Source organism: Eumetopias jubatus, unplaced genomic scaffold, assembly GCF_037043125.1.
Source record: "Eumetopias jubatus isolate StellerSeaLion01/CBP00866 unplaced genomic scaffold, mEumJub1_p1.0 scaffold_13, whole genome shotgun sequence".
Taxonomy (NCBI): Eukaryota; Metazoa; Chordata; class Mammalia; order Carnivora; family Otariidae; genus Eumetopias; species Eumetopias jubatus.
The window spans coordinates 92,867,039-92,891,969 of record NW_028274819.1 but is presented as its reverse complement, the minus strand read 5'-3'; the positions used below and the strand labels follow the sequence as shown (position 1 = coordinate 92,891,969).

At 52.0% G+C, this 24,931-nt stretch overlaps 1 protein-coding gene across 4 annotated transcripts in view; it reads left to right on the top strand.

Moving 5' to 3' along the window:
- PKNOX2 (PBX/knotted 1 homeobox 2) overlaps positions 1–24,931 on the top strand; it is a 75,165-nt gene that overhangs the window by 49,625 nt on the left and 609 nt on the right. The window contains exons 5-9 of one of the 4 annotated variants that reach the window (XM_088017561.1): positions 5,962–6,079; positions 6,545–6,642; positions 7,446–7,565; positions 23,159–23,235; positions 24,142–24,320. In XM_088017561.1, the coding sequence (XP_087873687.1) occupies positions 5,962–6,079; positions 6,545–6,642; positions 7,446–7,565; positions 23,159–23,235; positions 24,142–24,320 (592 nt within the window). Of the gene's footprint in view, positions 1–5,949; positions 6,080–6,544; positions 6,643–7,445; positions 7,566–23,158; positions 23,236–24,141; positions 24,321–24,931 lie in introns of all 4 variants that reach the window. The other 3 variants (XM_028125962.2, XM_088017562.1, XM_088017563.1) reach the window with 3 other exon arrangements.

Below are 24,931 nucleotides of genomic sequence, written 5' to 3'. Positions count from 1 at the left end.
TGAGATGGAAAGGGGGCACCCTTAGACCGCAGCGACAGGAAGTAGAGTTCCGGGAGCTACCCTGCCTCACTCTCACCATAGCCATCAAAGCTGTCCCTTTTGCCATCCTAGCCCCCAGCCCTCCGGCCCAGGGGGGTGCCAGGACACCATGAGGACCGCCCTTCCTGCCAGGCCAGTGAAACCTGAGCAGTTCTCTCCTTCCCAGAAGGAATGTTCCTTAAGAGTGGTAGCTGCCCCTTGTCCCCACAGGCCAGAAGCGCCTTTCCCTTGAGACTAAAGCCCCCAGCAGGAACGGAACAGCAATAGGATTAGGTGGCTTGTTTACATGTGTTGGCTTCCCTGAGTTTGGGAGCCCAGCTCTTCCCAGCCAAAGACAGGACTCTGGCCCTGCCAGAATGGAGGGACACTGCCAGGAACAGCGTGTCTGGGGACAGGGGCAACCTCCCCACCCCTGTAAGACACACACACACACACACACACACACACACACACACACACACACTCAAACAAACCATCCCAGGGCCAAAGCCCAGTCAGGCCATGCATTTATTGAGCATCTATCATGCACCCAACACTGTGGTAGGCAGTTTGGGGGAATTCAAAGAAAGAACACTCTTTCCCTCAAAATATCTGCAACCAAAGCTAGGAAAAGAAGACACACGCATAAGAAAGAGAACCATTATGCTTTATGTCCAGTATATCAGGCCACCAGGAAGCATTGAAGGAGTCAAGAGCATGGGCCACGGGCATGCCCAGGATGAGTCCAGACCAAGCTTTCCAGCAGAAGTGAGGCACCCCAGACCAAGTCCCCACCCCCCAGCCCAGGCCAGTTAGCCCACAGACCTGTCCTCCAGGGAGGGTTTGGGGGAGAGCAATCTGAGCTGGTGGATCAGCAGAGACCCCTAGTGGCCTGGAGGTGGATGGCAGACAGCGGGGCCCCATAGGATGTACTGCCCCCTCCAACTCCTACCCGCTCCACCTGTTTACCAACCCCCCCCCCCACACACACACACAGTAGATCCTAGGGAATGGCATTGGTTTTTCTAAAATCATCAGTCGGAAGGACCTTTGCAGTGTCATCTAGTTCATGTCCCCTGTTCCACAGGCATCCTGGTAAGATAAACATTCCAGCTCTTTCAAAATAACTTAAAGGAAAATTTTTCTATCCGTCTTTGCCTTCACTCCTTCCTTTCTTCCTCCCATCAGTTTATTCCAGGAATTTCTTCCTTTGGTGGAAATTTCGTTTCCCCGGGCAACAGAAGCCCTTTACTTATTAACAGTGAAGACTGGTGGTTCCAGGGACTGAGCCGGCTCCCCCCGGGCTGACATCAGACCATGAGGTCAGAGTTCATAGCCATAGTCCATTCCTTTGTGCCACACACACCCCACCTGAACACCCTCCGCATCCAGGCGCGATCCCAGAACCTTTCACTTGTCCTTAGGAAGGCCTTCCTTTTGAACAAATCATCTTTTTTGTTGTTGTTCCAAAATGAGATTTGGAGTAAAACTCACCCAAGTGACCACCGTGGCCGATGGCGTGAGGCAGTGAAGGCTTTGCAGCTGGTCCACGGGGTTTAGGAGGTGCGAGCTCTCAGCCATTCTAAAGCTGGTCTGCCCACTTCAGAGAGGCTCTCTGCCTCTCTGTGTCTCAGAAAAACAGCACACAAGGATCGTCAGTGGGACAGCTTCTGGGGAGGCCTGTGGAGCCCAGCTCGTATGTTTCCATCCAAGTCCTGGGTCCCTTGGTCCAGGCCCGGAGATGTCATTCCCAGGAAACTCTAGGGAAGTTTTCAGCTTTAGGACCTTGTCCTACTTGGAAAGCAAATCTTGCTACTAGAAAGTAGGAGCCCACACACACCCCAGTTTGGTGGGATGGCTCCACCAGGGAAGCCAGGCTTCCAGCAGTTTTCAGAGGCTTGGGGACACCATGGCCATGTTTCTGGTGGGACAAGGCGGAGTTCTTGAGCTAGATAACCAGCTCTGAGCCCCTGGTTCCTGGACAATTGGGGCAGGGATGTGAGACTCTGAATGCTGAAGCATGTCGCTAAAACCTGTTCACATGTGCTTCTCACTTCTTTATGGGCGCTAAGGAGTCTGGAAGGAAACAGCTCTGTTTGGGTCTAGACAGAGCATCATCCACCTGCTTGGGAGTCTGATAAGCCTCAAGAGGAAGCTGTCAAGAAGATAAAAATACTGTGTGCTTAGCCAACATTTTTCTCCCCAAGGGGCTTCCACTGCTGCTGTATTAGCTCCTCCCTCGGAAAAGCCGTAGACTGTTCCCAGAGATTCAGAGCCTCATCATCTCTGTAGAGACGAAGGCTCAAGAGAGCTAGACCCGCGGCTCCCCCTGAAATGGCGGCAGTCAGGTCACAGAGCTCATTCAAGACAGGGTCGCAGCTCCCACTTGTGGGTCTTGGCTGGGTCCCGGGAATGTCTTCGGTGAGGAGGCGTGAAGGAGGGGGGCGCGAGGCGAGGACGGACCACCGCGGCTCGGTGTGCAGTCCCAGCTGAATCTCCACTGCTACTAAGTAAAGAACCCAAACGGCTCTAGGATCTTCTAGGACAGGTTTTTAAATCCTGGCTGTGCCGAACTCAGCTCCCTCGTTGAGTGGCTTTAGCCCAAGGAAGTGGAAAGTGATTTATTGAGTGCTTACATGTGCCAGGCACCCTGCTTACGTGGAGCCGGGATGTCTGACTCCAAAGCGCATCTCTCCAAGCGAGCATCAGTGCTGCGCTCAGAGCCTAAGGACCTGGGTTCGAGGCACAACTGCGTGACTCTAGGAAGTCACTTTGGTTCTCTGGACCTCAGTTCCTCTTCAGGCAAATAGAATCATCTCTCCCATAGTAGTGAGGAGATTAAAATGAAATAGCATGGTAAAAGAATGCTAATATTCGATGTGTGTAATAAATAGGTAGTTTCAGAGCCATTGATCTGTGGAACCAGCCGAGGGCGGTTTTTACAAATACAGATCACAGAGGTGATCTGTTTTTGTAAGGTCTGGTTCAATGACCCTGACACTCTGTGTGTAGGGGATGGATATTATTTCCCCAGACCTCAGGGAGGCCCAGATTTTCCTTGCTCTTTTTTGCCCAGCTAAGATGGGGCTAGCCCTAGCCCTGCCCATGGTCTTCGATACTCCATTCCTTTGCTGATATAACTTGGCTGCCTCTCGGCATGTTCCAGCCAACGACCCCAGAGTAGGAGAAGGTAGTGATCTAATGAGAAGAGTCTGATCTAATGCATAAATTGCCTTTAGTCCCAAACCCAGAACCTGGCGTGGAGGTCAGCAAGACCGCAGGGCAGAGAACCAGCCAGAGTGTGAGTAAGCAGATGAAGTATCCAGGCGATAGCTTACCCTCCTGCCTCTGGCTGGCAAAAAATGTGTGTTGGTTGAATCCCAAGGCCCACATCTTGTATTTATTTTACTGATTTTGCTTGTGTTTTCCTAACCTTGCTGGATACTTTTTTTCAGGGAAAAAGCAAGTCTGGGGCAACTTTTTATGTTTGAAATTCCCAAATGCCTTTCCCCGATGAGGAGTACCGTGGCATGAATAATTCCAGACAAGAGATTAGTGAAAAGCCATTTCCATTAGTTTTAGGGTGAAAGGCATGGAGGGATGACACCCTCTTCTATTACATTTACCATCCAGCTTTGCTTCAGCTTCCAATGACACCAACATTGGTTTATGTCCTGTGAGAATGGTTGGCGGGGGTGTTGGGACGAGGGCAGGATCAACCTTAGATGGACACAGAGCTGAAAAACAGGCTTTGAGGGCTCCTGGATGTTAGCAGTGGGCCAGACACATTTCATAAATGAGACTGAGGCTCCCAGAAGGGCCAGGATTTGCTGATTCCCAAGTCCATGGTCTTCCCTCTGTAGCCCATGCTGCCTCTTTACTTCGGGGGTTTGATTGTTTTACCTGTTCACCTTGCCTCCAGTAACTATGTACTGAACCCCTATGATTCCAGGAGCACCTCGTAGTCCGGTTCTTGGCACAAGGTGGGTGTTCAGTATTTGTGGATGAAGGAGGGCTGTGTTCTAGTCCCATTGCGGCAAACCAGCTGGGGGCCTTGGGTGAGTCACTTGGGTGTCTAAGAAGCCTCAGTTCCTTATGTGCGCTCAGGGAGTTGGCTTTTAAGGGCTCTTCCAGTTTTTAGGCTTCAGAAGGTGGGCCTCAGTATTAGACTTGAACCGCTTGAGTGGGAAGACCAAGAGTTTGGCTCCAAGAAACTCTAGACCTTCCCTGGAGGCTAAAAGCCCAAGCTTCTCTCCCAGTCCTAAAACGAAAGTCAGGGAGCTTGGGGCCTTCTTTTCCCCCAGTGGTGGTCTATTTTCTTGACTGTTTACCTGTCTAAATTCTTTTTTTTTTTTTAAAGATTTTATTTATTTATTTGAGAGAGAGAGAGAATGAGAGATACAGAGCACGAGAAGGAAGAGGGTCAGAGGGAGAAGCAGACTCCCCGCTGAGCGGGGAGCCCGATGCGGGACTCGATCCCGGGACTCCAGGATCATGACCTGAGCCGAAGGCAGTTGCTTAACCAACTGAGCCACCCAGGCACCCTACCTGTCTAAATTCTTACAGCTCATTGCGTTATGACTCCAAGCTGTGTGCATGAGAGCGTCAGCCCTAGATGGTCATCAGACAGGTTACCTGGTTCAAGCCCTGTTTTCAGATGAGGCTCTGTAGTCGGAGGTGCTCAGGGACCCAGGCCGGTCTCCCAGAGCTCCTTCCACGGCACCTCATTGGCCACCGTTCTTGCTTTCTCCAGATAAAGCCTAGAGACCCCAACCTCTCACACACCCAATTCCTTCCCCACAATTTCTCCCCGCCCTGAGCAAGAGCCCAGCCCCCAGGCAGGGAGGGTTTATTGATGCTTCCTGGAGGCTGCGACCAAGCTCCGTCCCCTCATGCATGGCATGCGGAATCCCTCCACATCAGGTCCAAGCACTTCCTGGCCCAGCTGTGACATGGCAATGACGAGGGGACCAGAGTGCCAGGAAAAAATGCTCTTATCTGCTTTGACTGCTGCAAAAACAAACTGCAAGGATTGTTTCCTGGGAGAAACGGGGGCTGGCTGGTTGACAATGTGGGGCAAAGGAAGACTCTGTCTGCAGTGGGATTCTGTGTTGGCAGCCTGGGGAAAAGGAAGGAATCAATGAGATGTGCCAAAGGGTGGCTTGAGGTTGAGGCTCCTATGAGATGCCCTTAGAACGCAGGTTCTAAAGAGGCTAGGGTGGCTGTTTTTGTATTATTATTGAACAATGATTTTAGTGGCCACTGTGTGCCAGGCACCTGAGTTAGATGCTCAGGATACAAAGATAAAACGTTGGAGGCCACTTGTGTGTGGAGCTGGGTGTAATAAATAATGTGATATAGGTACGTGAGGAAGTGAGGTTCTCAGGGGGAGAGGGTGTCAGGGAAGGCATCTGAAGACAGTTCAGTGTGAAGGGTGAAGAGGTGCTAGGCAGATAAAGCCTGGTTCTCAACCCTGGCCACACGCTAAAACCACTTAGGGAGCTTGTAAGACACCAAAGTCCCGGCCACACCCCTAACCAATTGAATTAGAATCTCTGGGGTTAGAACCCAGGCATCAGTATTGGAAATTCCAAAGTGAAGCCGAAGTGGGGACCACTGGTTTATGAGGTGATTTGTGTCTCAGGTTTCAGAAGAACGGAATGTCTAAGTGGATAAATATTGTTGGTTGGTTGGTTGGTTGGCTGGCTGGCTGGTTGGTTGGTTGGTTGGTTGGTTGGTTTTTAATATTGAGCCTTTTTATTCACTGCTTCTAGAAGGCCATGAGAATTGCCTTTCAGATTTGGGTCCTGGGAGGCGCAGGAAAAAGGGAGGAAGGAAGACAGGAAGGGAGAAAGGGAGAGGAGAAGTTTGGGGCTGTGGCTTCTAAGCATTTAGTGACATTGTCACAAACCACGCCTCCCTTACTGCCAGGACCTCCTGCAGAATTCCCCCAATTCCATGTCTGGAGTCTCCAATAACCCCCAGGGGATTGTGGTCCCAGCCTCAGCGCTCCAGCAGGGCAACATCGCCATGACAACCGTCAACTCACAAGTGGTGTCAGGTCGGTGCAGGGGATTATGGGGAACACCCCTGGGAGGAGAAGGGGTGGCCCCAAGGGGATTCCAGGGGGTGGGGGGCAGGGTACCGTACAAACAATCTTAGGAAATGGGAGGGGTGCCCCCTGCCAAGGAGGGGCTTCCAGTTCAATTTCTTGACTAAAGTGTTCTGTAAGTTTATAGATGGCTAGCACCAACACCTGATTGTGATATTTTGGAACAAATTTGGGTCAAAGTCTCATGAGTCTCTCAAAGACCAAGTAAAGCTGTTGTCCCTGCCCCCAAACACTTCCCACCAGAAGCTCTGTTCTCTGGACCCCATTCCCACCCCATCGCTCCCCAACAGGGGCTTGAGTGTCTCCAGAATAGAAGGTGTTTACATGGGAGTGCCAAGTGAGTTGGAAATCCTGCTTGCCCTCACTCCTACCCACCCCCATGGCAGGGGACCCAAAAACTGGTTGTCTCCTCAGGTGGAGCCTTATACCAGCCAGTTACCATGGTAACCTCCCAGGGTCAGGTGGTCACCCAAGCAATCCCCCAGGGAGCCATCCAGATCCAGAATACGCAGGTGAGTGTGTGTGCACAGGCGTGTGCTCATGTGCACAGGTGGGGGGGTTGGACAACCATAACTGTTTGCTCTCTGCTAGGCCCTTTACACAAGTGACTCACTTAATCCTCATTATTCCTCTAAGAGGTATCATTACCCCCACTTTACAGATCGGAAGCTGGGGCTCTGAAAGGCTTCATCAACTCCTGGGATTTCTACCCCTCAGGGTTATGTCGAAGGATTCTGCATCTCCCATCCCTGGTCTCTAGCCAGAGCCACTCTGTAGCTCAGTGGGATAGAGCACACACACAGGTTGGGGGAGGAAGATGTGAAGTCAGACCTGAGATGTGACATTAATTCTGTCATCTTGGATAAGTCACCTGACCTTCCTGAGCCTCAGAGCTCTTATCCACAGAAGGGGGATTAACACCACCTGCACAGAGCCCTACCAACTTCCGGGGCTGCTGTCAGTGCTAACCACGGTGATGGGGAGGAAGGTGCTTTGCAAACCGTGAAGTAACCTAGAAATGCTAATAACTAGTGGATGGTTTCTGGCAAATTTGTCTCTCCTCTACCCTCTGCATGTCCCTGTTTCCTCTGTGTCCTCTCTCATCCCCTTCTCCTCTTCCTCCTTCTCCTTCTCCCTGTCTCCCGTTCTCTGAGGGGCTGGTGCAGAGTGAAAGGAAAGGTGACCTCCCCAGGGCCCTAAGAATGAGTTGGAAAAGGGGGCTGGCAGCAAGAGCCTGCCATCACTATGGCAACAGGTCCCTAGCTGCTGGCCCGCCAGGCTGTTGATGCTGATTTTTTCTCCACGTGCCCTGAAGGTTAACCTTGACCTCACCTCCCTCCTGGACAATGAGGATAAGAAGTCCAAGAACAAACGAGGAGTCTTGCCCAAGCATGCCACCAATATAATGCGTTCTTGGCTCTTCCAGCATCTCATGGTGAGTGTGCGTGTATTGGGGGTGTGGAGTGGCAGCGTGGAGTACGAATAACCCCCTAGGTTCCAGACTCTGCGGTCATCCTTGGATCTACAGAGGGCGTGGCCCCAGAGAGAGGATCTCTGATAGGGATCCCATCTTCCAGAGGCCAAGGCAGAGGAGAGGGACCACTATGGACCCACTCTAGTGGGATCTAAAGCTGGGAGGCTCTCTGGTGCTTGCTGCTGCCACGAAGAAGTGTGACATCAAGTGAGGGAATGAGGACAGACATAGTCTGAGGCGAGCTGAGGCCTGAGCAAGTGTTTCAGGGACGGGGTAAGATTCTGTGGGGCCAGGACGGTGGTTGCTGTGGGCAGCCATGCACTCTCCTGCCCTTCTCCCAGGGAAGAAAACGTGGATCCTCAGCCAGGGCTCTTCTGTTTCCCAGAGTCCTCACCTCTGGGGTAGCAGCAGATGTGTGTCCCCTTTCCCCTGTCCCTCTGATCAGAGCAGCCGGATGAGGCACCGTGCTGGGCAGCGGTGGCTGCGACCATCAGGTCTGGAAGAGCAGCAGCCCAGGGAGAAATCTCCCTCCTCACATGACCAGCTCAGCTCTGGTGCAGGACAACTGCCTTCATGAGCCTCTGTGGCCATTTCCGTAAAATGGCGACCAAGCCTCGGGTATAAACGTAATGTCTATAAAGAGCCTGCTGTGTGCACTAACATGATAGCAGTCATGTGCTGTGTGCGGGGTTAGTTGCAACAGACAGGGCTGTGGTTGAATGTCAGGAATGAATTCAAAACTATAATCCCCTAGCATCATCCAAGAGCTGTAGTAGTAAATGAAGGCCAATGGCCATGTCTGGGCCGATTGTGAAGGGTGTGCATGCATGTGTGCACGTGTGTGTGTGTGTGTGTGTGTGTGTGTGTGTGTGTGTGTGTACCCAGGGTGGGAGGTAGATTCTGGAAGCACCAGCAGGCTTCCAGCAGTCTGCGAGGTCTTGGCCTAGCATGGCAGTACCAAGATAGATCCATACAAACAAATACTAAGGGACTGTCTTGTCTTGGCCTGTGAGGAAGAACAAGGAGTAAGGGAAACTCTTTCTTCAGAGGGGATAGAAATCAAATGGATCGTGGGAATTAATCAGCTGGTCAATCAACAACACTTTATTTGAAATGGGAGTACCTCCAGAAGCCACGGAGCCTGAGCCTGGGCTGTGGTTCTCCGATACAGGATTCTTAGGGACTCTGGCCCGGAAGCGCTGGGCCGCATAACCCAGTGAACAGGAAGACTTGCTCTGTGGTGACCGAAGTGGGGCTGGGGCTCTGCCTCTCTGCCCCCAACTTGTCCACCCCCCTCCCCGCTCTAGGGTCTTGGAGCTGCCCCAGGGCTTTGCTGAGGAAGCACACTTTGGAAAGCACCACCTAGAGGAACCTAATTTGGAGAGAGGGGGCTGGAAGGCCAAGGGGCAAGGTGAGGGGAAGAGGTCGGAGAGACTCTGAGAGCCTAGTGATGAAGCCCGGGAGCCAGGGCCAGGTCCATCCTCAGGCTTCTTGGGAGCAGCTCTGAATCAGTGGCTGAAGATGGGGGCAGGGATGCCAGGCCTCCTGCCTGTTCTGGTTTTCCACACCGCCAGAGCGCCCCAGTGGCCCTGTGAGCCCGGTGTCCATGCTACAGCTCCCAGCCCACCCGTGGGAAGAGGGGCTCCCTGGGGAAGGATCTTCTGTGCGCTGGCCCATCACAGCCAAGATGGGGGCAGGCGCTCCTCTCCGCCCACCCCCCCCATGGGTCCAGAGCTGGCTCCACCCACCGCAGCACAGTGATGTGTAACCACAGACTGCAGGTGTGGTAGAAAGCTCATGGGCTCCTGCGGTGGCCAAACCTGAGCTCAGGTCTAGACTTTACCTCTGACTCTGTAACCTGGACACATTCACCTCTTGTGAAGAGAACCAGGAAGCAATGCAGCAATTGCCAAGACCCTGGCACACTGAGGTGCTTAATCAATGTTAGTGCCCTGTCCTTCCTGCCTCACCTCCCCCACGCCATGCATTTTTGACGACTGATGGGAACACACCCACAGCCTCACCTCTGAGGGGGAGAAAAGGCTAAGAAGGAGAGGAGACTGCCAGACCAGTTCCCCCGCCCACGAGCCCAGGCGCCCAGGCCAGCACCCCATGCTGACCCCGATCACCCGTCCCGGGGCCCCTGCCTCAGCTGCCTGCCACTCCCCATTTGCATCTCGCCCCTGACATAAGTCTGAGCCAGAGACTGGAGGGTCATCCTATCAGCCCCTCCTGGCTGTGTCTGCTCTCTGACTGCAGACTTCAGTTCACAGGCTGCCCTCTTGCCCCCTCCCTGCTGAGCACCCCTCTATAGCTTAGGGCTGTTTCTTTCCACTCCGTGGCCACTGCCCCCTGGACAGGGGATGGCAGAGGAAGGTAGAGGCGGAGAAGAGAGAGGGGGAAGTCGCTGAGCACACAGCGGAAGAGAAGGAAGGACCCAGATCAGCTCCACCAAAGGGACTGGGAACCATGGAGAGGGCTTGCTGAAAAGCATGAGTAGGACCTTCTGCCCACACCCTCCCCCCCCCCCGGACCCTCTCCAGCTCAGAGTGCACTCAGTGCGGATACTATTAATAAAGCACTTAACGTTGGCAAAGTCCTCCGCCGCTTAATGCCTCCCTCACAGTGGCCATCAGGAGAGGACAAGGGAGTGACCCCCAGGCCTTTAAAAAAAAAAAAAACAGTCACAACTCAGAACTTCTGGACTGGGGAAGGAAGGGGATGGGGAGAAGTCCAGGCTCTAGGGACACAGCCTGGCACAGGGGTCCCCTGCAGACCCAGGCTTGGCCATGGATCAGTCTGGCTACCCAGATATTGGTGGGTGCACAGGCCCCCAAACCCCAGCTCAGGAGAGGCTATAAAGACTGGGTAACAAGGGCACAGCAAAAAGAACGCAGGCTTCGAAGCCAGACAGAGGGGTACGAATTGAGGTCCCGCCACGGGCTATGCAATCTCTCGGAGTCGATTTCTTTGAAAAAAGATGATACCCATTTCCCACGCTTACAAAACTAAATGAGATAACTTATATAAAGAGCCAAAGATGGTACACAGGCACATTTAGGAAATGTGAATCCTCTTTGAACTATCTAGAACCGTGGACTAAGAGCAAGTTTTTGAGACCAAGGCCCACAGTTTGTGAAAATTAGAGGTGGATGCCTGACCTGTTGTTCTGATCTATAACATCTATTGATTTTTACCATCATTTGAACCTAAAAAACATACTGACGAACACTGTTACTTACCTGTTCTGTGTATATGTGTCTGTGTCAAATGTACATGTCGCGTATCTCTGACTCAGTTGTAAATTGCTCCAGAATAGGGATCATACGTTATACTTCTTACGTGGACCCTAAAGATTTGATTCCCAAAGTGTGTACCTTTATAGGATGTTATAGGTGTTGCTCCCAAGATGAGGTAAAGGAGTTTGGGAAAATCTGGGTTATACAGAGTTTAGCTCGGTTCTTGATTCTCAGTGTACTAGGGACATTGTGAATTCACAAGAGGGGGCATGGTTCGAAGCTTTCCCCAAACATATTTTGATTAGTCGAAGCCCCCCTTCCCCACCTTGCTTTCACTGTCTCTTTGAGGAACAACTCTGAGACTGTAGCTCGTGGGAAATCTAACTCTGCAGTAACACCGTATGGGCTGTTCAGTTTTAGGAAAAAAAGGGTAGAAAATGTATGGAAAAGGACAGATTTCAGTATCCAGTGGGTGTTCTCCTATCCTATCCAGTGCGGTGGGGACAACCCATGTGTTGATTGGCCAATTGGAAAAGTTGGTTGAAGAAAGGAACAGCCATTAAAAAGATACATTTTATTTTAATTTAGAAGATACACATATATATTGATTTGCCAATGTCTTGATAGAGGGCCAAGATCTTTTTCTGATGAGAGGTTGTCCTTTTACTTGCGCAAACCTCTCCTATAATAGAACATCTATAAATTCCATCTTTATTTAACATTGGATAAGAACTTTGATGTCTGGGAAGTAATTTGGCTGTAGGATCTTTCTAGATTTTTGTTATGTGTTCCAGCCACTTACATTTGTCCCAGCGATCCTCACTACACGGCATTTTTAAGGAAATCAGAGTCTCGTCTTTCCAAAGCAGTCCAGTTAGTTTTCTTAGCAAGAATAACTTTCTTGTCGCGCTTACGTTTTATTGGTTTACAGAGTAACTACATTACATCATTACACTAACACATGGAACTGGCATAAACCAGCCTGGATACAAACAGTGCCGACTTCCTGATAAGCAGATAAATGGTCTAACGAACATTCTACACAGTAGCCTATTCACCTTGAGCACCGGGACTATGTGAACGGCAGTTGTTGTGGTTTGCGAGAGAAACGGAGAGCATCGTAAATCTACAGTCTCCATTGGTAGAGATTGTTGGTTCAAACTTCTGTAGTGAATCCTAGTTTTTCCTGTTGCCTTCCTTCCCTCGGGGAGAAGTTAGTATTCTTTGATTCCTTCTGTCCCGTGTCTGAGGCTTCTTGTCACTTCCACTGCTGTGTGGCATTAGCAGCTACAGAAATGGATTCCGATGACAGAATGCTCCTGAGGTGGGACTTAAACCCCAGAGCCTTTTCTGTCAGGCTGCAATGAGAGTGGGAAGGTTTCATCCATTAGCTGCTTGCTCTGGGGTCCCTGAAGAATCCCAGGATATTTTCTTGCTACTGCGTTTTTGGCTGAAAGAGGCCAAACTCCTGCCGGAAGCAATCACTCCCCAGCAAACCCAGGCTGGGGGAGAACCCCCCCGCCCCCCGCAGAGGGTCCTCTCCACGGAGGATGGAGGGAGAGGGCTACTCTTCCTGCCTGGCTTCTGCCCCCATCCCCTCTGCTCCGGACTCCAGCGCCCCTCGCCCTGGCCCCGTCATTCTGCTCATTCCCACCCAAAATATGGCTGTTCTCTGTGTCGCTGCCACCAAAGCGTAGAAGCAACATTACAGAATATTCTCTGCATGTGGGGAAATCCCAGAGAGGAAACCAGGCCCCAGCAGGTCCCGCCTCACATCAAACAAGCCACTGCATTCGCCACTGCACGGGGCCAGATTCATGCTGAGCATCGTCAGGCACCATCTCATATAAGCCACCCGACCAGCAGAGGAGCTGGGTACTATTATTACCCTTATTGTCTTTTCAAAGATTTCATTTATTTATTTGAGAGGGAGTGAGAGAGAGCGAGAGAGAGAGAGAGAGAGATCACAAGCAGGGGGGAAGGGTGAGAGGGAGAAGCAGGTTCCCCGCTGAGCAGGGAGCTCGATGTGGGTGGGGCTCGATCCCAGGAGCCCAGGATCATGACCTGAGCCAAAGGCAGACGCCGAACCGACTAAGCCACCCAGGCGCCCTGTTATCCTCATTTTACCAGTAACCAAACTAGACTCAAAGAAGGGAACACGTTCCCCAACATCTCGTGGGATTTGGACCTAAGTCTGTGGCACCTTGGGGCTCTAGTTCCTCACCCACAACGCTCTGCATTGACCCAGGAAACCAGAGCAGCTCTCGACTCCCACACAAAGTCTAGGCGAAGCAAAGGGGACCCCCCAGCTCTCAGCGGATGCTGTGAGCGGAGGCTCTCCATGGAGACACCGAGCCCTGTCCTGGGAACGGGGCAGGAGAGCCATCTGCCAGCCCTAGTTTTCAGATACGGTGAGGCTGCCTCCCCATCCCTCCCTTCGCTCTCCCTTCTCCATCCCTCACATCCTCAGTGCCGGGGTGGCGTCCAGCCAGTGTCACAGTTGTACCCTGCTCGTCCACCCCGCCTCGCGCAGCTGAGGGCCTGGCTCCAGCGCCCTCGCATGAACTCTGTGGCTGTCACAAAAGCCAAGCGCACAAAATGCACCGGGGCCCTTCTCTCTGTGACTTTTTTTGAATTGAAATATAATTCACATACCACCATCCACCCTTTGTAACTAAAGTCAGAGATTTTTTAGTATATTTAGATTTGTGCCATCATCCCCACTGTCGAATTCCAGAATATTTTCATCCCTGAAAGAAATTCTGTACCCCTTAGCCATCGCTCCCCAGCCCGGAGAAACCAGTAATCGACTTTGGGTCTCTATGGATTTGCTGATTTCAGATCTTTCACGTGATGGAATTTATCATACGTGGCCCTCTGTGAGTGGCTTCTCTCACTTAGCATCAGGCTTCCAAGGTTCGTCCGTATTGTCACATGCTTCAGGGCTTCCTTCTGTTTCATGGCAGAACGGGATTCCACTGTATGGACAGCCCACACTTTGTTTATCCACTCATCAGCCGGCGCACGTGGGCTCCTCCCCGCTGGGGGACACTGGCTGCCGCACACCCAGGTACAGTGCGTGCCCTGCCCGTGGGCTCCCGGCCAAGGAGGGTGTGTGGACGTGAAGTCCAGCTGGTTGCCTCTATGCCTTGGTGTGATCTTCAGTGACTCAACAAACATTCTTTGTGTGTCTTGCTTGCCACCTTCCCTGTGCCTAGCATTGTATTAAGCCCCAAGGACCTATACATCGATCCCTGTCAGAGACCCACTTATGGGATCCATCACCAGCTGACTTAGAAACAGGGATGTCTCTTACAAACAGAAAGAGTGTGGTCTACGGAGCGGGCGTGGTATGGGGAGGCAGGCTCTGGATTTGACTGTCGCACCCCTTCTTACCTAGCCGGGGGACCTGGGGCAAGTTGCTGGACCTCATCAGGTCTCAGTCTCCCCTGCTCTAAAATGGGAATCACAATATCCAGCTCATAGCATTGTCGTGAGGATGGAATAAGATGAGTGTGAAAGTATTTTGTCCTGATCCAGACATAGCTACTGTTGCAAATGCCTCCCGTCTCACTCCGGGAGTCCCCGTAATCTGCCCTGTCTCAGAAAAAGCTGAGAGAAATCTTGACACTTCCCGGGAATCTGTGGGGAAAAGTAAGAAAACTTGAAAAGCAAAAAAATAGCTCAGAGAGACTTAGAGAGAACGTTTTTGTTCCAGAACATCTTTTTTTTTTTTTAATTTTATTTTATTATGTTATGTTGTCTGCTACTTTAACTTTGTCACACGATCTGAAATTCCACTCATCGGAGATCCACTTAAAAGTATGCAATGCCTGTCAAAAACAGGTACCAATGGAGAGGCCAGGATGCCATCATTCATTCACAGCTGAGTATGAATTAGTTCCAAAGCTTACTTTTTTACTCCCATTCGGCTAAGATCAGCTTCATGGGAAGAGTGCCAGTGCTTATTAGCGGTAGCAAATGAAGATTAGAATATTGTTTAACACAGCATTTTGAGGAGGCAAACCAGTAGGGTGCCAGGGGAATGATTTCTAGCAATTGTTCTTCACCTCTTTGAGGCCCCTGACCTTTTGAGAATCTGATGAAAGTTTTATCTACATCATCATGAATATAGTTTTAAGAGATTTGACCCTGAAGTCCTAGCAGCCAGAGGCCTCAGATTCGAAAGGCTGACGGCAGGGTCACAGGACGGCCCTGGGGCTTTGAGAAGAGACAGAGAAGTGGCAGCAGGGCTCAGGAAAAGGCAAGAGGATGAAGTCTGTGCTCACCCATCTCGGAATTTCCTCAGATCTAGCCCGCTCCGTGAAATTAGAGCAAAATCTGTGGTTTGTCCCTGAGTCCCGTAGGCTCCTTTCCACCAGAACACACATCTTTAGCTAAACCAGCCTTTGGGGGCTAGCCTGGAAGGCTAGCTATTAAAGAAATAACTTGTTTCTATGGGAAAATGTGACCTAAGTTCCAAATACCGTATCTATCCACTAACACCTAAGTTTCAGGTATGAGACATGATTCTAGCCCTTGGGGGACTGATAATTTAATTGGGGAAATAAATTATACATGTAAACCATGAGCAGTCAACCCATGATATAATCAAGTATTAGCATGCGCACACACACTTAAGGGGTCCAAGAACGGAGGAAACAATACTGGTGAGAGGAGTTGGGCCATCTGTGCTGGTCAGACACATCCAGGTTAGTGTGTCCGCGACTGAGCAGCACATTTCAAAAGGTCCTTTGACAAGCCGTGTCCAGAGAAGAGCAGCCAGGGTGGGGAAATGTCTGTTCAGGTGACTTTTAATGGGAAACGTGTCATAAGATGAATGGTTAAGGGGACTGGGGATGTTCAGTCCGTAGACCCCTGTTCCTCTAAGGCCAGCATGGCATAGTATAAGGAACAAGGGATTTGGAGGCAGACAGACCTGAGATTGATCCCAGCTCCATTGTTTTACTCGCTATATATGACCTTGAATGGGTCAACTAGCATCTCTGGTGTTAATTTCCTCTTCATAAAGTAGAGATAATGGTACCCACCTATGGCGAAGATGATCAATAATATGTTAAAAAGCACAGTGCCTGACAGATGGTCTAGCCCAGAGGTGGAGCGGACGTGGTTACAGATACAGGGGGTGTGAGTCTCGGCTCTGCCTTTCACTGCTCGGATAACCCGGAGCCAGTTCTTTAACCCCTCTGGGCTGGGTTTTCTCACGCATAAAATGTGAATAATGATGCCTGCTTCATAGGTGCCTGGGAGATTCAATGAGACTAAATGGCAGGTACTTTGACAGAGTACTCCGTGAATATTTTAAGTATTCAAAGTTAGCCAAAAACTGTAGGCATCCAGCAAGTGGTGGTAACTCTTGTTATGAAGTGAGAGGCAGTGCTGTAGGCTTCTGTGTGACTCCGGAGGACAGTCTAGGCTCTCTGGCTGGATGAGTAGGGGGAAGACTTGCATTTGGTAGAAAGACCCTCCCAACCATCAGCACAAAGGGCTGCCCCTCTGTACATTGGCACCGCAGAGCCTCACTTCCCCGCCTTCTTCAGGACGGTGCACGCACAGAAAATGATAGGAAACCAACCAGCTACACTGCTTGCTGCTGGAGACCAGCTGGGGGACTCCCACTGGCCCAGACCCCACCGAGCCACCCCGGCACTGTCTCTGCGCACTGGTAACTTGTTTGGGGGCACCGCTGAAAGTGCCGGTGTCAGGGACGCCTGCCCAGTGGGAGAGATGGCCTCGGGGACTTCCAGGGCTCTGGACATGATTGAGATGTTGCTTTTAACAAGCCCTGCATGGGATGCTGATGCACAAAGTTAGGGTTTAGCGGAGGACCTGGGATCTGGGCCAGGCCTGGCAGTGTGGCTAGGGTTTAGGATGGAGTAGGAAGAGAAGGAGGAGTTGTCTGGATGAGAATTCTCTCCTGATTGACCATCAGTGGCCCTGTCTGGCCCGTGATTGTTGCTGACCAAAGAGACAGACCCCTCCTCCTAGGGTCGTGAGCACGAAATCCTCCTCTCCCCTTCCTTGCCCCCCCTGGAGGCTGGGGAACTGTGTGGTTCCTTGTCATGCCACGACTGCTGTCTCTCTCCCCTGCTGCTCAGGCATCTGTACCTGTAGAGCTTTGGTGGAAGGTACACCGGGACCTGGAAGTCAGGCTGGCCATGGCTCAGCTGCATTCATCTTTCTGTGCCAGAGAAACATGAAGTCTTAGATGCCTGCCTGTGATGTGAAACTGTTTTCTCCCACCCACCCTTCACTGTAGGAACAAAGAGAGAACAGACCCCTGGAAGCTGCCCTCAACTCCCCAGGATAGATGGAGAGTGTTGGAAGCCATAGTCCCAGGGTGTGGGCCACACTGGCTGTTTGAGCAGCAGGGAGTCCCAGGGAAGGAGGGAGACTGGTGGTCTCCATCAAAGACAGGGCCTTGTTGACAACTGGCTGGTCAGCTGCAGGGTTGGATGGAGCTGGTCCGAGAAGACCGGGGGTATGGGGGGCTGCTAGCTCGCCCTGAGCCCCGGGACACTCCATGGGGGGGGGGGTCCTGCAGCTCTCAAAGATTCCACCTGAAAAATGGCCAGGGGAGATTCACAGCTTCCCAGCATCCTCCCAAAAAGCCTGAGACCCAGGCTAAGGGAAAACACCCCATCATATGTGCCCAGGGGCTGGAGCAGTCCCAGAATCCAGGAAATAAAACCATTTGAAAGAAGGAGCGCCTCCCTCCATGCGCGGAAGGAGCTGCTGGGGGCTCTCGCCATCTGTCAGAAAAACAACCTGTGGCTTTCACACCAAAGGGGGCCACATGTACCAAGCAGCAGGTTTATTTTATTTGTTATTTATTTATTTACTGAACAAACACTCACAGAGTGCCAGGCACCGTTCTAAGCACCTTTGAAATATTAACTCATTGAATCCTAATTACCACCTCGGGGCAGGTGGAATTATTTCCCCCATTTTACAGAAGACGAACCCACGTAACAAGCTCAAGGTCTTGAGCTGGTGAGAGACCAGTATTCAAAGCCTGGCTCTAGAGTTCATGTTCTTACCCACTTCTTACCATGCTGCCCCAAAGACTCCTCTAGAAAGCTGGCTGGTGTGCCTCCATAGACCCTAAGTACCCCACTCTCCTCCCCACAAACCTGCATGGAACAATCACTTGCAGGAACGGCCCTTGTAGCAAGTAGGGCAGCCTGATTCTGGGGAGAATTCCCGGGGAGTCCGACTCACTGATGCTCCCCAGCCTCTCCCACTCATCTTCACTCACAAAGGCCCCCAGGGAATGGTGACAACCACCAGTTACCCCCTTAGGTTCCTATGATCATCAATTCCACAAATACATACTGAACACTTAGCATGTGCCGGGCATTTTCCTTGGCACTGATGAGGTAGGGGTGGAAAGAACGGTGGGGGTCCTTTTCCTCAAAAAAATGCAGCGTGTCTGGTTGGGGTGACAGACGACTAAACAAATCATCCGTGTAGCGTGTGAAACCCTGGGCAGGATAAGGGCTTAGCTCATAGGAGAGGTGTCTCAGTGGGCCTGAGGCACTGGGGGCACGTTAGGAAGGACCGGTCTTGCTTGCTGCGGCATGAAGGATGGATTGAAATAGAAACCAGAGGGAGGGAGAATAGTTCCAAGATGGCGAGAGGGTGAAGAACCAAAAGGCGGCAGAGTTTTTTACAAGGGAAAACTATGCAGCAATGAAAATGAATAACTTCAGTAATTATAGATTAGTCTCACACTAACGTGGAGTAAACTCCTGCATGCCAGTGGATTCCATGTATATAGGGTCCAAACACCAGGCAAAAGTAAACTATGATGTTTAACGATGTGACATAGGAAAATTATAAAGAAAAGCAAGAAAGTCATTACCATAAAAACCAGGTTATCTTTGGGGAGGATATCTTTGAGGGTAGTGATTAGGAAAGGGTACAAGAGGGGCTTTTGGGTGCTGGAAGCATCTTATTTTTTGACCTGGATGGTGGTCCCACTGGTGTTTGTGATGATAGATAAAGCTATACATTTTAGTTCCCTGGACCTTTCTGTGCGGGTATAATTATAAGGGTGAGAGGAGTGAAAAGGAGAGAGAAAAGAATGGAGGGCCTGCAGGAGGTGCATGATAGTAAGAAAGAGGCATTCCTCGGGTGGCTCACTGGGCTTCTCTCCACTCCAGAAGGCTCGTTTTTTTCCCACTTAGCATCTGTGAAATCAGGGTGCACCCTGCCATCGATGGCATCTCAGATGTGATGAAATGTGATTGTTTCGGGGCCCCTCACCATGCCGACTGCCTCCATGGGGTCGGTGTCTGACCCTCCTAGAGCAGGGCCAGGCCCTCAGAGTTGGGGCTGCCACAGGGTGCGTGCCCACATTTGGTCAGGAGCCAGAAGGGAAGACGGCTGTCGTTGTCGCCAGTGCGGTGCTTGGTCTTGGGGGGAAAGTGGGGAAGGAAATCTGGCTCCAAACCCTGCTTCACCAGCAGCACAAGGCCATGGATGCCAGCAGGCCCCCACTTCCCCTGTGCTCTGTCCCTCGGTGACTGGCCAGCCTCATGCTCATCTGCCTGCCCCGGGAGGAGGAAGGACAGTCTCGGGGTGGGCTCGGGGTGAAGGGAGTGGCCAGGGACCCATGAACCGGCCCTGGCCGCACTTCTTCCAGACCCAGCACCGCAGGTGGAACTCAGCCTTCAACTGAAAGATGCCTTCAGCTTCAATTTAGGGCAGGGGAGACCTGAGTTAGGAGGCTGCAAAGCGAGGTGTCAGAAAGAGGCAGGAAAGAGTTCAGGTCAGATTTTGGAGGAACTTCCTGATGGCAGCTGGGCCACCACGAAACACCCACTCTGTGTAAACGCTGCAGTTCCCTTCTCTGGAGACTGCACAGCAGGTTCTGTGACATCTGGGAGGCTTCACTACATTGTCCAGAGTGAGTCCGTGAAGCACACACGCTTTACCTGCATTATCTCATTAAATCAGCCCCCGAGTCCCAGAGGTGCGCGCTATTCTGTTATTTCCATTTTAAGCCAAGGAAACTAAGGATGGGCGATGGAGAACAACAAATCGCCAAGCTCACAGAGCTAGTAAGTGGGGGGTGCAGGACTTGACCTCTCCAGAGGCCGTGTTCTTGACCACCAGGCAGCTCTGCCTCATCGCATGAAGCTCCACGCCCACCCTGAGAAGGATCTGTCATTTTCTGGTCCATTGTGTATCTCTTTTTCTGGAAGGATTATCTGCTTCCAGAAAGCTGCTGCCTGCTTTCCTCCCAACTCCAGCAGAGTTCTTCCAAACAGTGGCCAGAGAGTGGCTACCATGGCTTGAGGGCTTACCACGATCTCACTTGATTCCTCTTCCCGTCCTTGGCCCGGAGCCTTTCCAATTGTGCTAAAAGTAGCACTGAGCAAATTGAGGTCTGTCCAGGGGCCAGGACTATTTTGACTCTGTCCTCAGGAATCATCTGGTCTGAGGCGTGTACAAGCTGGACTGCTCCTATGAGCACTCAGATGTGGTGCCAGGAATGTTCTGGCCGACACACCTGTCCCCAGAGCCGGGCCAAAGCTGCCACTCACCCCATGGCCCCCACCACGTGCCTCCTGAGATGCTGGTTCCAGGCGGGATGGGTGGTGTCATTTGCACGGTGGGAGGGTAAAAGGTTTATATTGCTTTATGTCCTCATACGAGGACAACCAGCCAGATTCCGTGACACTGCCTCCCACCCTCTCCATTCAATGGGAGCATGTTAACCTCTGGATTTACGACATCCACTCAGAACGGAGGCCTGCGCCAGGAGCCTCCTTAGAGACAGCACACACTATCCCTCCATGGGAGGCTGAAGGATGTCCTTCCCCAGAGGTCTTTAAGAGGAGAAGAGACTTGCATCTAGCTGGCTTCAATGTAAGTCTTGGTGCAAGGCTCGTGCCCGGAAGGCCCATCCCCGCCTTTGCTGGGATGGCCTGGCTGTTCTTCAAAGTCCAGCTGAAGTGCCGCCTCTCTCAGGAAGTCCTCCCTGAAAGCAGCTCCCCAGTCTCGTAGGGAAACCTACTACCATACAGTGGGCTAAAGGCCGTTATTCAAACACAGCCATGACGAACTCTGCCCCAGGAAGATGGGAAATGCCTCACAGAGGATCTGATCTGTGGCAGGTCTTTCCAGAAGCTCAGAAACACACACAGTGGAAAAGTGGGGGAAAGAGCGTTGCAGCGGAGGGAACGGCGGGTGCAAGGACAAGAAGGCACGAAAGGGGCTAGTGCAGTCCGGGCAGGCCAGAGAGTTGCCTTGTTTTTGCTGGGTTCGCACACCAAGTGGCCACGGACAGGGAGGCTGCGTGGCTCCTTCTCATGGCTAGGGGAATTGGACCTCTGTGCAGCAGGAAAATAGGGCGTGGGCCCCACCCCTTCCCCAGAAGGTGTCAGAAGCGTGGAGCCCCCACTCCTCTGCCCCCTGAGGCCTGCGATCTCACCTCCCAGCCTTCCTCTGTTCCTTCCCAGCCAGGAGGAAGTTGTCTCCTAGTTGACCTGGGGGGTGGTCCCATTGGTGTTTTCCTGCTTGTTAGAATCTTAATATTGGATGAATCCCAAGGCCCAGCTGCCCTGGCATGGCAGCCAGGGTCAGAGGTGTGAATTAAAACAACACGTGACCCTGACTGCCTTGGTCAGGGGATGCTGGGGTCAACTGCAGAGGTTGCTCGCCTTTGTCGCTGATAATGAGAGCACTCCCGAGGCTGTTGCCCTCACGCTTGTTCCTTAGACAGCCTTAAGCCCCTCGCCCACATCATTCCATAATAATAGCATGAAGAGCCACCTCCTCGCGAGCACTTTAATGAGTACAATTTCAATTAATCACTAGACGACTTTATGATGTAGGGCTAAGGGACATGCCTGAGACCTCACAACATGTCGTGACAGAGCCAGGATCTGAGGCCCAGTCTCTGGGACTTCAGAAAGCCCAAGCAGCTCTGTGTAATGCCACCTCAAGTCATGAGGAATGGCCCTGGCTGGAGGAGGCTGGACAGCTTGGCCCTCTGCCCTAAGAGCCTCCAGATCTCCCCTTGCTTCAGGGCAAGGCTCCCACCCATTCTGACACTCGTCACATCTTTACTGCACGCCTCCTGGGTGCAAGGTGTGGGTGCAGGGACACAAAGATGCAGAAACCCAGTTACCATGCGGCTCACCACCCAGGGGGACCCACAAGGACCCCTATTCCACCACCACCCAAAACCTTCCTGTTCTTAATGTGACCTGTGCAGCCTTCCCAGTGCTCTGGCCAACACATTTCTCCTTCTAACCTTCTATAGGGCCCATTACCCAAACCACCCAACCTTTGCTTTTTTTCTGCTTTCTTTCACTCGGGAGTCATTTGCATGTCATTTGCATGTGAAAGACACTGGGGATACATTAATAAGACGAATTAATAAGACATGGTCTCTGCCCTCATGAAGCACAGTCTAAGAGTGGGAGACAAGCATGTCATCAGTGCAGGGACTGAAGTGCCCTGGGACACCACTTCCTCACTCACCACCACAAAGACACAGACTCAGTCTTACAAAGTGGCAGCATGAAGTAAGGGAGGGAGACCGGACCAAGATGAAAAGAACTGAGTTCCAAGCTGGTGCCACCCCCTGAGGGAACACTGGAGAAGTTACTCAGTTTCTTCAGCTGTAAAGTGGGAATAACAATACTTAACCTGCCTACCTGATAAAATGTTAGCGATGTGCTTTGTTAAATGAGATTAAGTGCATGACAAGCTTTCACAGGTTACCGAGTATTCTACAACTAGGAGTTATCATTATATTTATCTTCTGTCTCCTGCGATGCCTGCATAAATCTGGGCACAGAGTAGATAGTTGGTAAATTTCAGTCAATTTAAATTGAATTGGTTCAGATACCCCCATTTACCACCCTCTGATAGTACTGTGGGCTTTTGAGGCCGTTGTCAATCTAATACTAATAATGCTTGACCTGCCTTGCTGGGGGTTGGCTGTGAGGACCAAGTCAGGATGTGAAAGTGCCTTAGAAGCTATCAATATAGAGCCATACTGACTCTTGGGAAAGCAATTTGGTCTCCCACCTTGGCGGGGGGGGGGGTTCCCTGAGGGCCTGATGGTCCTGACTGTGGAGCCACAGACATGGGGCAGCCTCCCCCAAGCCCTAGTCCCATTGCTTTTGGGAAACAAAAATTGTACTTTCCCCAGTTTAGGCTCCCAAACCGCTGGGTTGCCTGGGCCGAGATAGCACCTGTGACGTAGGCATGGTCTCTAGAGGGACCAGGCCACCATGTGCCCACCCCGCATTAGCCCTTCACCTCTCATTTCAGCACCCCTACCCCACGGAGGATGAGAAGAGGCAGATCGCAGCCCAGACAAACCTCACCCTCCTGCAAGTAAATAACTGGTGAGTTATCACCCGCCCATAGGCTCTCAGATCCAGGGGCCACTTGCTTGGCAAGGGAATGCATAGCAGGGAAAAGAGACAGCCTAGCTCAGCCCAGCTACCACAGCAGTCCTCCCCTTTGGGCTAGAAGCAGAAAGCTAGAATCAGCCCAACTGCCTAGAGCTTCATCTGCAGCTTCTCAGTGCCCTCTGCTGGGAGATTGTATCAGGACCATCACTGGAAGCTTCTTGCTGAATAGAAAGCCCAGCCCCGCCTGCACTGCAGACACACACAGGAGGAATGCAGGCGTCCAAGCTCTGGAGGAGCCGCCAGTGGTCATCTGGTCTACCCACCACCTCTGCGAACTGAAAAACTACAACATTCTGCAAAGCTCGGGTGGGAAGGAGGAGGGAGAGTTGGCTGTTCTGACTTCACAGGCATCTGTTTTCCCCTTCTCTGTGTCTGGCTGGGTTGCCACAGAAATCTCAGAGAGCAAGATCTGGTTGGGTGGGGGTGGACCCAAGATTTGGGGCCCCTGATCTGAGCCCTGGGCCCTGGAGAAAAGTCAGGGTTTAGTGCTTCTAAGGGGACCCCTACTTCCTCTGTTCAATCCTGATGAGTCCTGAGCAGAGATTTCTGACCCTCCTCACGCATCCTTCCCATGCTGCTTCGTGGATACCAAGCTCCAGGTGATTCCATGAGCCCTGCAGTGCCCAGGGCTCTTCTCCCAGCTAGGCTTTCACACCCTAGATGAGCCCCCAGTTTGTTCTGTACAGTGGATCAGCTGCTGAGAGTCTGGAAGAGGCTCTCACTCCCTGCACGTGCGCGCACACACACACATGCACATGCACACACACACACAAACCCCACAACCCCGGGGGGTGGGGGGAGGTGACTAACCAGGTCTCTACCCTTACCCCTGGGCAGGTTCATCAATGCGCGGAGGCGCATCCTGCAGCCCATGCTTGATGCCAGCAACCCAGACCCTGCCCCTAAAGCCAAGAAGATCAAGTCGCAGCACCGGCCCACCCAAAGATTCTGGCCCAACTCCATTGCTGCAGGGGTGCTGCAACAGCAGGGTGGCGCCCCGGGAACGAACCCGGACGGTAAGAACTGGGGGTGGGTGTACTCTAGCCTGGGGCTGGTGGGCGGACCTCCTGGACAGGTTCTGCAAAGACGCAAGGGCTGACCATCCCCTTGCCTCCATGGCAGCGGCAGCTTGGTCACAATAGTGATCTCCATCGAAGGATGTGCGCAGGCCTGAAAGAGGGGGATGTTTTTGCATATACTGTCACAAACCAAAAAGCAACCTCACAAAGACGAGTGGGAGTCCATGGTCATCTGAGTCAATGACTGCTCAGCAGAGCCCCCTCCTCACTCCCACACCCTCCCGAAGTTCTGTCACGCCCATGAGTGTCTGCACGGCTCCCCAAGAGCCAGGGCCATCTATAAATACCGAAGCAGGCGGCTGGCTTGTGAACGGAGGCCAGGAAGAGCTTTGTTTTCCCAGCTTCTCCATCACACCCTCCATATACACTTTTCTAATTGCCGGTCGCCTGGTGCACAATGAATAATTCAATGAGCCAGACGTTTTATAGCTTGGCACGTGAAGATAGCTCTGTGTGGGAAGTGGAGTGGAGGTGTGCGCGTGCACGTGCATACCTTCGTGTGCATCTCTATGGTGGCGTTCGTGTTCCTCTGTGCTGGGCAGTCGCCA